Source organism: Apteryx mantelli, chromosome 8 (genome assembly GCF_036417845.1).
Source record: "Apteryx mantelli isolate bAptMan1 chromosome 8, bAptMan1.hap1, whole genome shotgun sequence".
Lineage (NCBI taxonomy): Eukaryota > Metazoa > Chordata > Aves > Apterygiformes > Apterygidae > Apteryx > Apteryx mantelli.
Window position 1 is genome coordinate 24,061,855 of NC_089985.1, and position 16,843 is coordinate 24,078,697.

General features: G+C 39.0%; 1 protein-coding gene across 1 annotated transcript in view; it reads left to right on the plus strand.

Annotated features, from left to right (window-relative positions):
- Window positions 1-3,762, plus strand: part of HFM1 (helicase for meiosis 1) — a 40,892-nt gene extending 37,130 nt beyond the window's left edge. Inside the window, exons 34-38 of the mRNA XM_013961211.2 lie at window positions 1,377-1,475; window positions 1,919-1,979; window positions 2,290-2,395; window positions 2,815-2,972; window positions 3,251-3,762. Coding sequence (XP_013816665.2) covers window positions 1,377-1,475; window positions 1,919-1,979; window positions 2,290-2,395; window positions 2,815-2,972; window positions 3,251-3,317 — 491 coding nt within the window. The 3' untranslated portion in view covers window positions 3,318-3,762. The remainder of the gene's footprint in view (window positions 1-1,376; window positions 1,476-1,918; window positions 1,980-2,289; window positions 2,396-2,814; window positions 2,973-3,250) is intronic.
- Window positions 3,763-16,843: the final 13,081 nt, after the last annotated feature.

A 16,843-nucleotide genomic window follows, 5' to 3' on the forward strand; every position in this document is an offset into this window, starting at 1 on the left:
GAACTTCAGATTTTCTCTTCATATTTGTTTTCTTGCAATATTTGTTATCTAGCCTTAGGGCGGAAGACCGTTGCATAGCCATATCATCAGTTCCTCTGTGGGAACCAGTTAGTGTATGAATAGATTATATATAAGAATAAATTCACGGGAAGAGAGATGAATATTCCAATATAGCTATAAACTGTACTCAGGAACATCTTGAGGTAAATCATATAGCATCAATGGAATATAGTAGATATTGCGACTAAAAACCATCTTTGTTGGACAGCAGAAAAAATAAACTTGGCTATATGTGACTGGACCAGCTACATTTAAAAAAAAAGCACCAAAAATGATTGTAATGAAGTGAGACATCTGTTCCTATTATTTTTATAGGATTAACTGCATCTATAATATGGTATCTTTCCATTCCATATGAAAAAAATGCAAGGAATGAAGAATATGCTGTGAAATTTAGTAACCTAAACCTATAATTTAGTTTAAAGTGTGTGTGCGTGTGTCTGTGCAATAATGCACCGTGCTGACTCTGCATACCCAAAATGACAATAGCAGGGCCCTCCTGGTATTGCCAACGTCTGTGGAATGGGATCTTTGTTTGGAGCCCGTGCTGCTCTCTCTGGTGAAAGGGAGATCTAGATCAGGGTTTCCCAGGCAGATTAGGTCCTGGGCAACAGAATGAAGATTTCATCATAGTCTAGTGCTAGAGGGAAGTATGGCAGAAGACAAAGGAAAAAGAACGAGTAAAGAGAACTGGATTGGTGAGGAAGAGAAAGAATACAACCAGCTGAAGGGAAAGAGAGTAGGTGAGGGAGCAGGAAAATTGTCTTTGCACCAGAAAAAAAAAATTTTTAAACATTATCACTTCTTAATTAGGAATTTTAACAATAATGTTTGAATATGTGTTTGTCATGGCTAGTTCTTAGGCACTGGATTGTATGAGAGGAAGACAATGAATTAACTTTCAGAATGATTTGGAAAACACTGTGAAGAGAAGAAAGGACTGAATTAAAATATTAAACTTAGAATCAAACAATGGTTCTGACAAAACAAAAGAAGGAAATTGCAGTGATTGAAATAATGATTTACATAAGGCTTGTTTACTAGGTTCTACAGTGAAGATAACTTTTTTCTTAAGATAATGCTGAGGAGAAAATGCATACATGGCAATCCTTTTAATAGCTTGAACAAGTGGTCTTAAAAACACAGTAGATTTTTTATTTTACTTGTGCATTATAAATGTATTACAGATTTGTCTTGGAAGCATTCAGTGTCTGTGAGTCAGAAAAGCCAAGAGACAATGACATCAAAAAAAAATCTTAAAGAATCTTTAATGCATAACTTGACTGATACAGATAAAAGCAGATCTTGGTTTTCAGAGGCTTTGAATGTGAACTTTGAATTGGGAAATGATGTTTGGGATGATTTTGATGATGAGAAATTAGTATTTGCTAGCAACTTTTCCAGCAGAGATTTAGGTAAGATTATTGTGACAAAACAATTTTTTTCCTACTTATAAATTCTTTTCCAACCTCTTTTTGAGAGTAATGTAGTATAAGATGATTAGATTTACCTAAAAATCTTTGGTTAATTGACTTGACCACCAGATTTATTATTGTACTTTGAACCTTACCTATATAGAGACAAATTAATATGAAATGGAGAATTGAGAAAGGCATAATTTAAAATTTTTCAGATGACCTGTGACTGCCTAATTTATATCACTGTTTATCTCTGCATTAAAAATTAGTCCAAAACCCACAGAAGAAATATTTCAAGTGTTAGATATTTGAATAATTTTCAGACTATTATTTATGGAACTACATAAAATACTTGCAAGGATTTTTGGCTGTTTTGTGATTCGATTTTTGAAACTTTCATTCTTATATGGTACATGGAACTGTTCACTTTGAAATTACAGATGAATGTGAACCACTTTGCCAGTATACAAGAAGCAAAGCCACAAGTGACATTTCAAAAGAGTAAGAATTATATGGAATTTATTATGATTAAATTCAGTTAAAAATAATATCTATAATTGATATATATCTGTATTATTAGATTTATAGAAGGTTGTTCCTGAAATTTTTAAGGATTTAGGGAATAGAGGAACTGGAATGTAACCTGTGAAAGTGAGTGAAATTTCAACTTTAAAAAGATGTGAATTGCTAAATGATTTGAACTGAATTTTTAATTAAGTGTGGATGGATATAAATTGAGAATCCAAAACTGAAAATAAACCACTTTGCATTTCTGCAAAAATACTTAAATTATTCTGCTTGATATTTTCAGTTCTTGCACATTACAAAATGAAACCAATACCCAGAATTCAGTTGTTTCTGTGTTTAATGGCCCATCAAAAGGGAAATTGTCTGTACAGAGTGGAAATATAAATATGGTGAGTAAAAACTATGTATAACAGTTTTTCCTGTAATAAAATTAGATAATTTCATTATCTCATATTTACTGTATCTGACTCATGAATCAGTTTAGACATGTTGAATTTCTGAACCTCTCTGAATTTTCCAAATAATGAACAACCATACATTTTGAGTTCAGAGTGATAATCATGGTAAAGAGAAATAGGACTTGAATTCACTTCATATAGAATCTTTCACTCAATTCACTTTTATATAGAACAATTTCAAAACTACTTACTCAGTTTAGGTGTGATTCTGCAAATCATGCATGTGCTTAGGCCGTGTCAGCTACCATAATCTCAATATAAATATCTATACTACATAATACAACAATTTGGCAGTTTCTCTTTCAGTTAGTTATTTTAACTATACACACTTTGTAACATTTACATTGCAGTTCAGTTTTCAAGAAAAAAAGCATTCAAATCCTTCACAAGAGTTCAAAAACATACAATGTTCTTCAAGCTCAGAAATAATCTCAGACTGTTCTAAATTCACTAGGAAAGGGGATTTTTTTACTTGCACAAGAGAACAAGAAAAAGAAATGGATCCCAGGTAATACAAAATAATTTGTATATGTTTTAATGTTGCTGTAGTGTTCAAGTGCTTTTTGTGGGACTTGGGCCTTTAGGCAATGCATTAGTTTATAGCAAATTAATTTTAAAAGGATTAATTCTCACTTTAATAGCAGCAATTTTTCTTAGGAAGGAAGAGACTTAAAATTATTTTGCTTGTCTTGATATCTGTTGGCTGTACTTTATGTAATGTTTCTGATTCCATAGGTTTTGTTGTACAATGTATAATTTTTTTTTAATTTGTTTAATTTTCATTAGATATCTTCTTGATGATGAAACCAATGATGTCAAGCCCTTTCTTGGAATATTTGATGACATCTTCTAAAACATAAAGTATATTGTAAATGCTGAAAAAAAATTATAGTAATTTTTCCAGAGTGAAGCATTCAAATACAGTTAAGAGAATTCATTTTCTGTTGTATGACTATTTATTAAGGGGTAGTTTGCTGCACAGAGTAGATAATAATAAAAATTGATGTCTCATTTATGGAATTCTAATTATATGATCTCATTTTGAAAAGTATTTAAATCTTTGTTTGTTGACTTTGCTGTTTTCAGGATTACAGAGAAAAATATTGGAGTGTGCCAATACAGGAGAATAGTACTCAAACTAAGGGATTTTTATAGATAGAGTAAAATCACATGAGAGAAAATAAACTTTGTTACATGTCCCAGCTTATTTTTAAATGAGTGAAATGCTTTCCTCACAAATTTCTTAAGCTTTTTGTTTTTTATTATGTATGTCAGTTCCTCTAATACTGAGTTTTTCATAATACTGATTTTATGTAAAATAATTAGATTTACAAGTAAAAATAATAGAATGGTAAGTTGTCCTAGGCTGTATTTCTTTTGATAGTGTTATCAACTTTTTAATGAAAAAAGTGTAACTTCCTTCATGCAAATGTGTTTCCAGACTCTAAGCAAATCAATTGTAAAATGTCTATAAACAATATTCTGAAGTTGTGCTTAGCTGTTCACCTTGACACCTGAGGTCATAAAATGGACATTTATGCATCCCAGTACAGACTGAGGCAACCAAGTATTGGATTTGGATATCTTTTTACAGCCCCGGTGTTTCAACAGTAGAGCTTGCAATTCAGTGGGCAGAAAAATATATAATATTGCCTAAAATCCATATGAAGAGAATGTTAAATTTCACTGTTAATTATTCAAGATGTGTGTCATTAAAAAGTCAAAAATCACACATGGAGCTTTAGCAGTCTGTCCTTTCAACATTTTTTGTGGTGCGATCAAATGCAACCATGTTTTGTTGTACTACATGGTTGTGTATTTCTCAGCTAATTATATTTTATTTTACACTAGTGTTTCTTTATACTTTTTATTTACTGATACAGCTATTTTCCAGATGGTGTAAGAATGGCCTAGCACAAGCAGCCTCAACACTAGACCAGTCCATAATCTTTTGCCTATGCATATTCCAGCAGGCCCAGGTTTATAACTCACTTTGCTGTACCTCGAATGTTTTATTACATCTAGAAGTTAGCGTCAAAGCTCTTGTCTCATCCCTTCTTCCCTTGACCCATTAGTTCCGATTGGCTATACCTAGACTGTGAAACTGAGAACAACCTGATACCAGAGTAAGATGGCACATGCTAGTCTACCCCTGCGTCTTGGTGTCCATGGGAAGAGACCCATGCAGACATATCAGACGGAAACCATTACATAGCCAACAGGTGTCCAGTCTGGTTGATCTGGGAAGCAGGACCTGAGGACCTGAAATCCTTGTTTCCTTTCAGTATCCATGATATCATAGGTTGTAGTGGCACTGAAGGTGGCTCATTGTGGTCTCTAGGTAGCATTGAAAAGATTTTTAAACCCTGCATGTGCGCTTGAGTGCATATGGTGCTTTGCTTAGAGTTCTGCATTAAGTTAATTTAACAAACTTATAGCAGTTCAGCTGCCTCTGAACAGGTTCATTTGCTGGCTCCCAGCATCAATTCTGATATTCAGTTCTTCTCATGCTTTGAAAAACAGGCAGTCAATAACGGGAGCTACTGTCTGCTTTTCATTTTAGAGTTGCCTCTCTCGTTCCTTGACCTCATTTTTGCAAATATCCTTTCTGCTAGAACAGAAGAGAGCAAAGTTAGCATCTTGTCTCCTTCCAGATGAAAACAGCACAAATATCTGTGATCAACCAGACCAGGAGCCACCTCCTAATTAGCTTCTAGGGTCAACTTTGGTGTCCATTTCTCCCATCAAGGAAATCTGTATTGCATTAAACAAAGGGCTGTTTAATAGCGTTGTCTGTAATAAAAAATGTGCCCTTCCCTTGACTGAAGAGACAACGCACTATCGAATACAAAATACTCCTTTCCAGGATGTTACCAGAACTGTGAAAGTGGTTGGTGATCAGTCATGTAGTTGATGCAGATTTATCTTGGTCTCAGCCAAACTAGCCATCTCCCATAATTTTACCAGTGTATTACCTGTGAGTGAAAATGGCCCTTACACAGTCCTAGAAAAGTCAGTTTTTGTCTCTCTGGAGGATACATAAGTCGGTCAAATGTAATGATGTCTGGAAGCTTCTATTCTCTGTGAAAACCACCTGTAGGAAAACTCTGTCCAAATGGGCTACTGCTTACACAGCTGGTCCTTACTAAGCAGTGTCCTCTGGGCTTCAAGAAATGGAAGTATAAGGATCTCATGGCCTGCTCTCTTCTGGGCATTTCTGGCCCTGGATTGTGTGCATATGAGAAAAATTTTGAAAGATATTTCTTCTCCAGGTACAGACATGACTCTAGTTCCAGCCCTTGATGGACTCAACTAATAATCCCTCCCTGTTTTCATCCACTGTATCAGTGCCCACCTACTAATAAAACATCCTTTTATAGACAACAAGTTTCTGAGGAGTGATGCAACTACCTAGATATAGGTGTCATTTTAGATGCCTTAGAAAATCTTTCCTCATCTCCATCTGCCTTCCCAGAAGACCACAGGTATCCCACAAGATGTTCCAGGTACCCTGGGGCATCTAAAATGGCACTGGATGTCTGTGTTTCAGCACCTGACTCACTCTCTGGTACCTGAATGCATACACAAAGTTTTTCCAATCCATAGTTCATATTACATAGCATTCTTTAATTGCCTCTGTATCCTGCCCTTCCATGGGGTTTTAGCTTGCAGCAGTTAATTGAGCTGTTCCTCAGTATCTCCAAATTTGACAAAGGGTTTTTACACAGCAGCACAAAGCTGAGCTTCAGACGTGGAGAATAAGAGGGGGGAAGAGAAGGAAACAATTTATATAATCTCAGTTTAAGCTGAAACTCCTGACTTTCCAAAACCTCAGTCATCTGCTGGTTGTTCAGGCATCACCCACAATCCAAACAGACTTGTTACATCAACCATTGCACTTTCTACTGCTATTCTGCATGAAGCTTCTTCCTTTGTGGTTAAAGGTTCTGAAATGTGAGGTACTGACTGTAGTGGAAGTGGATTATACTTAGGTCTTCATAAAAATGAATAAGGTAAGTTTCTATTTCTCTGTACTAAGTATGTATCTTTTCAGTTTGGAGATGTTTTTACATCTCCAATACAGTTAAAATGTATTTCTATTTTTCTGATAAATATTTTTGTAATTTATATAATGTCCAGAATGTGGCTGACGTTGCCGCTTTTGCTTCAATTTTTAGCATAACCTAAATATAACTAGTTATTTATGGTCAGCTTGTGGTACATTTATATTTAGACCGTTACCTCAAATAAAAATATCCTTGAAGTTATTTTATTTTCCTCTTAAAATTTTCCCCAGTGCAGGCATTTATTAATCATTATTGGGTTTCTTCAAGGTTCAGGCTGATTACTTTTCTGATACTGTATTCAAGCTCTTTCTTATGTTTTCTTTCCTCTTCAAATCTACTTGCTTTTCCATATCCTGTTCATCAATGGCATATCCCCTATTCTTTGGGTAGTATCCTGGATTTCTATTTGCAATACACTGACACTTATTTTGCTTTTAAAAGGTTTTAATTTCCAATTTGATCCATAGTCAGAACACATGATAATAAATGCATTTCAGTACTTTCAAGACTACTTGGAATACTTTTGAGCTAGTTTATTAGATCACTTCCTGACTTTCTCACAGGAAATCAGCATCCTAGATCATACTTGGAAAATAACAGCAAATATTGACAACATTTTACAGATTTCAGAAGATACGTCTTTTTAATGCTGTTGTGTCCTTATAGTGATGTTAAACCTCTAGTACAAAAACATTTTTTTCTAGAGAAAAAAGTTTTATTTGACATTGTTGCTTTACTTCATTATTCATATTAGTTCTATGACTCTTTAAAATCTAAACCCCTTTCATAAACCCAATTTGAAAATATTTATATACACTGAAGTGTTTTCTGTTTCAAGAGAAGGAAAGATTTTTCATATGGTACATTCATTTTTGTATCGTTCAATTTTTTGAGTTATAATAGTTGAAAGATCAAAAGTGATAACCATAATATGTCTCCATGACAATAATTAATTACAGCTACATAATGACTATACTTCAAAATTAGTACAGGCAGAAAGAGCAAATTGATTGCAGTATTAGAAAAAAATAGTCAAATCTAAATTTTTTTATAATTAAACTTCCAAAGTTAGGTAACTCACACTTACTGTACTACTGCTGTGTTTAGCCCAGCGGTCCTTCTGATCTGCCAGGACTAAACATACATCCTTGTCATGTCACAATTCCATGTCACGGTGAGATTTAAGTGTGCGTAGTTTATCTCCCTCCCATCACCATCTTCTGATTTCCTTGGAAATCAGATGGGCCCCAGGCAGGAGCCATGGGTGTCTCTCCACAGATGCTTGATCTGAATGACCAGGGAACCAAAATCCCAGGTCATGCAATGCCATGCCCTAAAAGATAAGTGCAGCTTACTTAGCTATTAAGAGCTGTCTAACTTTAGTCATTTAACTGAATCATCTTAAGTGATACACCTAGTTTACCTGGACTCCCTCTGTAATCACTAGAAGGAGACAGGCACTGTCAGAAGATGGTTCAAATTGTAAGTGAGCTGAATTGCTCTGTGGTGGAATTAATCAAATTATGTATCATAAAAGCAACCTCATACAGTTAGTATGGAGAAACTGGTATGCTGTAAACTCACAGCCAGGCTCTCTGAATATTACCTTTGCTGTGCACATGAAATGTCAGGGTTCTTTTATCCACATAAGGATCCTACTTTTCTTTGCAAATTGGATAGTCATATTTCTGTCCAGCAAAAGATGGCTGTGCTCCACTAGTGTTGCTGCGTGCAGCTTCCTTTAAGATGCTGCCCAGATGATAAAACATGCTAATTAAATTCAACGAGATAACATAAGACAATTTCACTAAGCCACTCCCAACAGATAGAATACAGATTAAAATACGTAAAAATATTGTTAATGTTCGACTGTATCTTGTGTTTTAATTTTGCACAGAGTTATTGAGTGGCTGAGTTTGGATCAGTGGGATTGAATAAGTAATTCTGGAGATACAGCAGAATGCCATGGTCATTACTCTGGGGAAGATTCTATATCATTTACGTTATAACAATACCGTTTCCCATAATGGAGTAGTGAAAGAAAATTCAATGTGACAAGAAGTCTGATTTTACCATCTTACTCATCTGATTCTCTGTAATAAAATACATGCTCATACCTGCTTTTAATTTAACTTCAACTTTCTTATATGCTTCCTTGTCCTATCACATATACTGATTTCAGAATACAAACAGAGGTCAACTGTATCTGTGCCTGAAGAAAATGCAATATGTACTCAAAAACCATGATCTTCAGAATTGTTAGTAGAAAAATATGTATAGTGTTTAAACATGTTGCTAGTCACACGTTTGTGTATAAGGTACATTTATAGCATATAGAATACTGTAAATGTGACAAATTTAATTGTATGCAGCATCTCTCACATTCATTTTTAATTATGTAGACTTTGTTCATGTATTTGAGAACTTAATGGGTTAAACATTACAGTACAAGAAGTTTGGGTGTATTTTTACTTAGCTATATCTTTATAGAATAGTTACTTGATTAGCTGAGATATAAAAATTGGTGATTTTAAAGGTAGTCAGCATGATGATAAAGAGTGAATGGAAGTCAATGTATTGAATACGCATCCAAAAAAGAATAGTTAAAATCGGTCATTTTGTACAATATAAATGTTACTGCTCTAAAGCACCATTATTACAGAATCAGTCGTATCTCTTAAAAGAACAGGATATCTTTACCTCTTTATTTCACCCCTTCTGCTTTTTATGTAGGAGCAAGAGAGCAGTACCATGTCAGTTGGTCTATTGACTGAATATGTAAATGATATCCATGAACACCTGGTTTTCTTTGAGATCCTTTGCTTATAAGGAAATAGAAAAGGAGAGACTGCTTAGTAAGAGTGAAATTCATTTCCTGCAGAAGACTAACAAAACACTAAATGTATTGAGGGTTTACGTAACAAAATGATGCACACATTTTGTGCTGGTAGTTTGCAGTGATGAAATTCAGAATGACTGAAACAGTCTGACAGAAAAAGGCCAGTGTGTGCACTGGGTCCCATTGGTACAGCTGAGATTATAAGGGCCACCCCTGTTGAACTGTGTTGCTATATTTATTCTTTAAACCCATATGAGAGAAAATCGCTGCCACCCTCCAAGCTCTCTCCTCTGCCCCTGTGATCTAACTCCCGATCTCCATGTGTTTTTTGACAAGTAGTTCAGATGGAGAGGTCTGGGGACAAGGACTATCCTCGTAAGTGATAGGGGCCCTTGCAGAAATGAAACGTTTGTCCCTTTATCTTTCTGTAAGTGGTGCTGATCACTGTTCCTCTTTGCTGTGGCTGTGAAGTAATGGATAAGCTGCACTACTGTTAACCTGCACTGCCTGCCCCATTCTCAATGAGCGGTCCCAGTCAGATAGGGAGAGCTGCTTCCCAAGTATCTCAGTATGCTTCCTGCCAAGCTGAAAACCACCTTTATTCTAGCCTTGCGGGATGTGCTTTGGAGTGTTAGTGAGCCTGTTTGCCTGCCGCGCTTAAAGGGGTTGTTTCCATGCACCAGCACTTGTGGGGAGAACCATCTGATCGGTGGTGTGTGAAACTGCTACACATTTTACAGAAATGCAGTAGATTGACATCATGGTGGGTGGATATACTCCGTGTAAACTGATTACTTGTTCTTTCCAATGTCATAAAGTGCCCAAGTATGCTAGCAAGGAATTTCTTCCTATATTCAACATATTCTACATGGAGCTAGCATGTAATGATTATACAGACAATCCTTTTGGTTCATGTTACATGGCAATTTCTACATTTTAGATAGCTTAGCATGGAGAAAAATGCAAAAACAGATTTTCTTCTGGAGGCTGGAAGTGTGTTTTGTTTGCATAAATAAAACAATGTTTCTTTTGCAACTGTGAAACTTCCTATTAAAGGATGCATATAACTTTCAAAATAAAAAGATGCTTGTAACTGTAAATGGCTATGATATATTTGCTGCTCCCCCACCCATTTAGAGGCAAAACCTATTTATGAGGCTCTATTAAGTGCAAATAATTCCTATGGCTTCAGCAGAGAAGAAACAGCTGCAGAATATAGTCTGATTTGCATATAAATGACATGATTTCAGCTCAGAGAGGGATACTGAAAAAATACATATTTCTACAGTGAAAACCTGATAGTCACACATATTAAGGTCAGCTTGCGTAACTTAATTTTTAAGCTGCTGCCTGTCGATATCTGATCACACTTCCAGCTAGATTCAGGCTCTGTCAGTTTTACCCACTATGAAATTGTGAATTTTTGCATGTGAGCTAAATAAATCATTTTTAGAAATAGATTCCAAAACATTTATCTCAACAATTTAAGCACTTACAAATGCTCAGAGTATTTACTAATACAAGTGTCCAACTGCAAACTCTACACTCTTCCTTGCCTTCAGTATTCTGAATTTGTGGTGTGAGAGAAGTGCTGTTATTTAGCAGAATTTTTTCTATCTTATCCAATCATGTCTAATCACTTTAATAAATGGTAAGATATAGCTGAAGCAGAGGAATATTAATTTTAACATCCCAAATATTTTCCTCAGTTTATCTTCTCTATCAAGGATAAGTTCATGCTTCTAAAATTTCTGTCAAAGGTAGGCAACCACTGACCAACTGAGATGCTGGGCCAAAGCAAAAATTCAATGTTTCAAAGCTAAACATAGATACGCCATTTTATCGCAGTTCTTTCATCTCACCACACAAATTCTCTGAAATATGGTATTTATTTCAGTCTGAAGTGCAATTTTAGGTGATTTTAATAATGAACTGCATTCAGCATAGTTATTATCTAATTGCTGAACAGCTACAACATAGATGTGACACTCTTCAGCATGACTTCAGCATCAGTCCTCCCGCAGGGTGTAGACAACAGGCAAAGCCAGGCTCTGTGCAAAGGACCCTGTCTCTCCCAGACAAGCCGTGCCAGTTTCCACAGATCTAGCTGCTTCCTGAAAGGGCATGGCTGCCACTTTGTGATAGTGTCCATTTATTAATGGGCTCCTGTCGTTTCTGTGATATAGCCTAAAATAAAAGAAAGATGTCAGAGAGCCAGGCAGTAAAGCATTTGGAAGTGAAGGATTTGTCTCGCCAAGGCTTCCAAACCTTGTTTTTCTGATTCCTGTCTGGCGAAGGCCTCACTGAGCTGAATGCTGTTGCTAGAAGCCACAGGGCTCCTGCTTGCAGAGGGGCTGAGTGGTCACAGTGAATTGGAATTGGTCTGAATGCCTCTTGAAGAGGCTTGGTATCATTCAGGAAAGAGCAAGTTAAAGGAATGCTTTAATACTAGAGACTTGGATGTGGAGGTTAGAAGACTAGTGAGCTTCCTTCTTGGCAATTTGTTTTAGTTTGTAAAGGCTATTGCTTTCTTTGAATGGAAAGGAGGCTGTAGGATTTTTTTTCTCATTGTGACATATTTAAGCTGTTGTAGTCCAGACTTGTTAGGTGACTGGGTGCAGGAAATAAACTTCTTTTATCTGATGGCACCATTCTTGTGTCTTAGATATTATACCTAGAGGAGTTTTTTCTACCTAGCTTGGGAATTGCTACTCAGAGAATAATCACCCAGCAGCTAGAACACTGGTAACATTTTCAGTATCTCCTCAATTTAAAAAATTTTAGGCGCTGAGGTCGGTTGGGTGGTTTCTGAAAATTGTACTGAGAGAGGCAAAGGCAGCTTTGAGCAAAGCATCAACATATATTATCAGAATAATTTTACTTCAGAAGAATGGCAGTAGAAATGCTGGAGAAAGTGTGGGCAATGAGATGAATCTGCTTGACTTGTGATATATTACAGGGATGCATTTGAGAGACTGGAGGTTTGCATAGTGAGGAAAATAGCCTATATTAGGAAGGTAAGAGGTACAAGTGGATCGCTCTTTCTCTCTTGGGTGTGATTGTCTCAGACAACCATATTAGCAGAAGGTTAGAAACATTCTTAGTTTCCGGACCAGATTTACTGAAATAACAGTGCATACTGAGGATGATGGTGATAAAATGGACATTGTTCTGGAAGAAGATAGAATTGGCAGCTTGGAATGGTGGAAAACAGTTTCAGATAAGCATGTGGTTCAATAGAAATTAGTCTCTGTCCATAGAGTTTATAGCAGCCAATCGCAAATGCTCTTTCAGTTCAAGCAGTTAATAATATCTCAGCACTGTAGCTTAAGGGATACAATTTTCAAAATTATTGTAGTGTGGGACCAATAAATTTCAGCACAAGGAAGGTAGTACTCCATATAATTTATTTTAGATTTCCATCTAGGGTATGTTCTGACACTCCACATGAAAGTCAAATTGTCCATGTAAAATGGTTTTCAGGTGATAAGTTGACTCCTGGGGTTTTAGTAAAATAACAGATTCAGAATTCTATCTGACTCTCCAATCTGTAAAAACTAGTTATCAGCTGCTTGAAGTATTTGATAAGAAGGAGCAAAAAAAAAAGCTTTCGTATAGTGACATTTTTCTCATTAATGGGGACAATGTTAGAATCACAAACTCCGTCTGGATTTGGTAGTAAAAACTCTGCTGACATACGTTTTGGAAGGTGGTTGTTCTGCATGAGGAGTGTATGTGTCTAACCCTGTATGGGCTGTAATATGCATATGGAACAAGGGATATTTCGGATACGCACGTAGAGCCCTTTAAGAGAGGGTGTTTACTGTGCCACCATCTGGCCATCCTTTTTAACCGCATTCTATCACCAGAGCCAACCTCCGCAGTTTTGCTGGAGAAGGACTGTCCTATTGTGCCCAGAGAAACACCAGCAGAATAACAACATAGCCACCTTTTCCTGCTAGCACACAACAAAAAACAGAAAATGTTGCAATATTCTTTAATGTTTCAATGTACTGCAAAACAAATGGTAATCTGAAAAGAAGTATTGCTGTAAATTCATGTCTGAAAATTCCTATAGCACCTGCTGTAAATTTTCTTATATTTTTAGAATTTTATTTAAGCTTAATTGTATTTTCTTGAGAATACCTATAGGTAGCTTCTAGCATGTTGTGTGGCTTCATGATCAGTTTAAGCAGATATGAGACTGGGTAGAGGCTTCATTGCATTTTGTTTTAGTAGATGGGTGTATCTGCATGCACATGTGTGTGAAACAGAGCACCAGTGAACAACAGAAGGAAAACTAAGGTGACAGTCATAGTGACAGCAGAAGTAGTCTGCATGTTTGAATTTAGTACTGGCTGAATGTCACTTTGAATTTTGTGCAAAGAAAATACCTCTCGCTTTTTAATAACTACTGTTCATTTATTTGTTTGTTTTTAGCCTTACAGAGAAAACTGGGTGCTAGTTTTGCCAGTGGACAGGCTGTAACAGATGTGGGACATGCCTGTTTGCTCACCTGAGCAAACTCACGTGAGCTGGCATCTGAGCTGTTCGGGAGAGTGCTCAAAAACAAAGTGTCTGTCAGGTTCCCAAAGTGCTTTTCCTTCAGAGGAGCAGATCTGAGGACCAGAGGAGCTTATGAGTAACTCCAACTTCTGCTATTGACTGGATTTACTCTGCATGAATATTTTCCAAAGCAGCTGTATATTCCCGTTTGGATTATTTGTTTCTCTTAGGCTGATTTTAAAATTTGACCACCATTTTTAAGGTTTCAGGTGTAATCATTGAAGCATTTAGCTATTCACTGAGGTGATTATCAGAATGTTTGCATCTGTGGCCCCAGTTAATTGTAGGCTCGTAGGCCATACTTTTTGTTTACTGAAGCCCTGTGGGGAACTGTTTCCTCTTCTAGCGTGTAATGATGCATGAAAGAAATTAAGGCACTTTGCTTGTATTCCTCCACGTCCTTTGTATGTTCTGGCAGTGCCAGACTGCTGCAGTGTTAGGCCATTTGCTGTAGCTGCCCTAATAGTCACTGGAAAACCTGTGCCTACAGCCATTGGTATTGTCACTGTTGGACATGGACACATCTTGACGCAGGGCTGCACGGTGGGTCACAGGTCCTGGATCAAAGCAAATGCATGGAGCAGCTGCGTGGCTGGGACCAGCCCCCTTGGAGCGGCTCGTCACGGAAAAAGGACCCCAGTCCATACCCGGAAAGGGGCAAGCAGGGTAAGGCTGCCGCGGGAACTCTCGGGGGATGTGTTTTATGAAAATGCCCCTCCTGTAACTCTTAATGTAGGAGAGGAACATCTGGCCCCAGACTTTTAATTCAGTTCATCTGATAACTAAAAACACTTTTGTTTTATGCATATGGCAATTGGACTACATAGCACATTAATTAAATAGAGATCCTGAATGCTGCTTGGAATTGCCATTGGCAGCTATTAATGTCTTTTCAATTGTATTTTTATCGTAGCTTGGTGACAGTTCACCAAGATGTAGTCCTGTCTGTTAGCTTCACAGACGGCAGAGAGCGCTTGGGATATTTCAAGATTTCATCCCAGCTTCACAGCTCTCTATGTTGCCTTGAAACCGTGCTGGGTTTTGTGTCTCCAGTGAAAGAGCTGAAAAAAAAGCAGCATTAAATTTACATTTCCAGTTGCTATGCAGATGGAATGGGAAATGAGCTCTCTGCCACCAAGCGGAATCGGTAATATCATTTCAAGTACTGGCAAACATCTGTAAACATCTGTGCCTGCCCCCAGACCCCGACGAGAGATTTCAGAACATATTTCTTTAAAAAGGTCATTGAGGAATACAACCCCCAGGATGCACTGCACACTAAGTGTTTTAATATGGCTCTCACAGAGGCCTCATATTGGACATTTCCCCTTCTTAATTATGCTAACAATCTCCAGCCTGAGGCACATTGAAGAATCATCCATCTGCCTTGGAAAAAAAAAAAAATGTACGCAGAGCCTTTTTTTTTTTTTTTAAGCGCTGCCGCGCGCTTCCCTCTCCACACAGGCGCGGCCGCGAGCAGGGCCTGCCCGAGCCTAAGCCGCCGCGGTGGCGAGGAGCAGCGAGGCCGAGGACGAGCCCTGGGGGCGGCGCGGCCGGGGCGCGGTCGGCTCCCCGCCCCCCGCCGGGGCCGAGCCCGCTGCAGCTCGGGGCCGTTGGCGGCGGGCGCCGCGTCCTTGAGCCGCGGCGGCCCATCGCCATGGGGACGGGCGGGCTGGACCCCCGGCCTCGATGGCGTCGCCGAGCGGCGGGGCCGGGAGCAACTCCCTCCGCGGCGAGGGCTGGCACCGACCTTGCCCTCGTGGGGAAGTGGCAGTGCAGCTGCGTGAGGGGTAGCGCGGCCTCAGCCTGAGGCCATACAGGCCCTCCTGGCCCGACACTCGGCTCGCCCTGGGCGTTTTGTTCCTGAATTTCGATTACAGAGGTGTCCCTAGATCTATAAAACTCCCTCCGGCGCCGTCCTGCCGCCTTGGCTGCAGAAGCCTGAGATGTGGGCTAGGAGTCGGCTCAGGTCATCTGGCTGTTTCTGTGCGGAGGTTGTAGCCCTGCTGCCCTGGGCTCACTCGCACAGAAATGCACCTTAAAAGCAAAGGTGCTGGTTGCCTAGTGCAGCACTGCCAAGGGCTGTAATTTTATGTAGAGAAAAGCCTAAATAGCAAATGGGCCACTTACCGTGGGCTTGAAATGTGTTGTGACAAAATGCATTGAATTGGTAAAGGAGGGAGTGACTCGCTGCAGAGGGAATATTGACATATTATCTTCTAGGGGCTTTTTCCCACGCGGGAGTCTCGTGACCTGGTCCAGACTGCAGTCTCCTGCTGGCTCTTCTGCTTTGCGGTTCCAACCCTGCCGTGCTAACCGAACCAGCTGCCTGGGCGGGGCCAGGCCGCCATTTTGTGTCACCTCCTCTTTGGGCCACCATTTTGTGTCACCTCCCTTTCAAGCCGCCATGTTACGCTTGCTACTGCTGTGTAGAGCTGTCTTCAAGTGCGGCTCCTCTCTGTGCAGAGCCCACCTATGTGTGCCTGCCCCCCAGCTAATGCCTCCTTTGTCCTGGGGAAAAGCAGAGAAGGGAAAGTGCCTTTTTCTTAAAGCAGAAACAGGCTATGGGACTTTTCTCTCAGAATTTATGATCTCCCGAGAAGGAAGCTGCCTGCCCTGACCAGCTGTTGAGCTGACCTCTCTTCCCATAAATGTGTTGTGCTGGGAAGGGAGAAGCTGTGAGCCTTTGCTGTGCCCCGTCCTTTTGTGACCTGGCCGCATTTGGCCCTGTGCAGCTGGGGCCAAGTGGCTGGTGGTGACCGGTGGCCCGGGGAAGGTCCGTGCCCTGCCACAGGGGGCAGCTGCCCCCAGACGCTACGCTCTCGGAACACGGTGCCGGCATGGGGGCTGGTGTGTGTCTGCATGCTCCCTTCCAGAGTTCGTAAGATGTTAACTTTTATAGGGAGG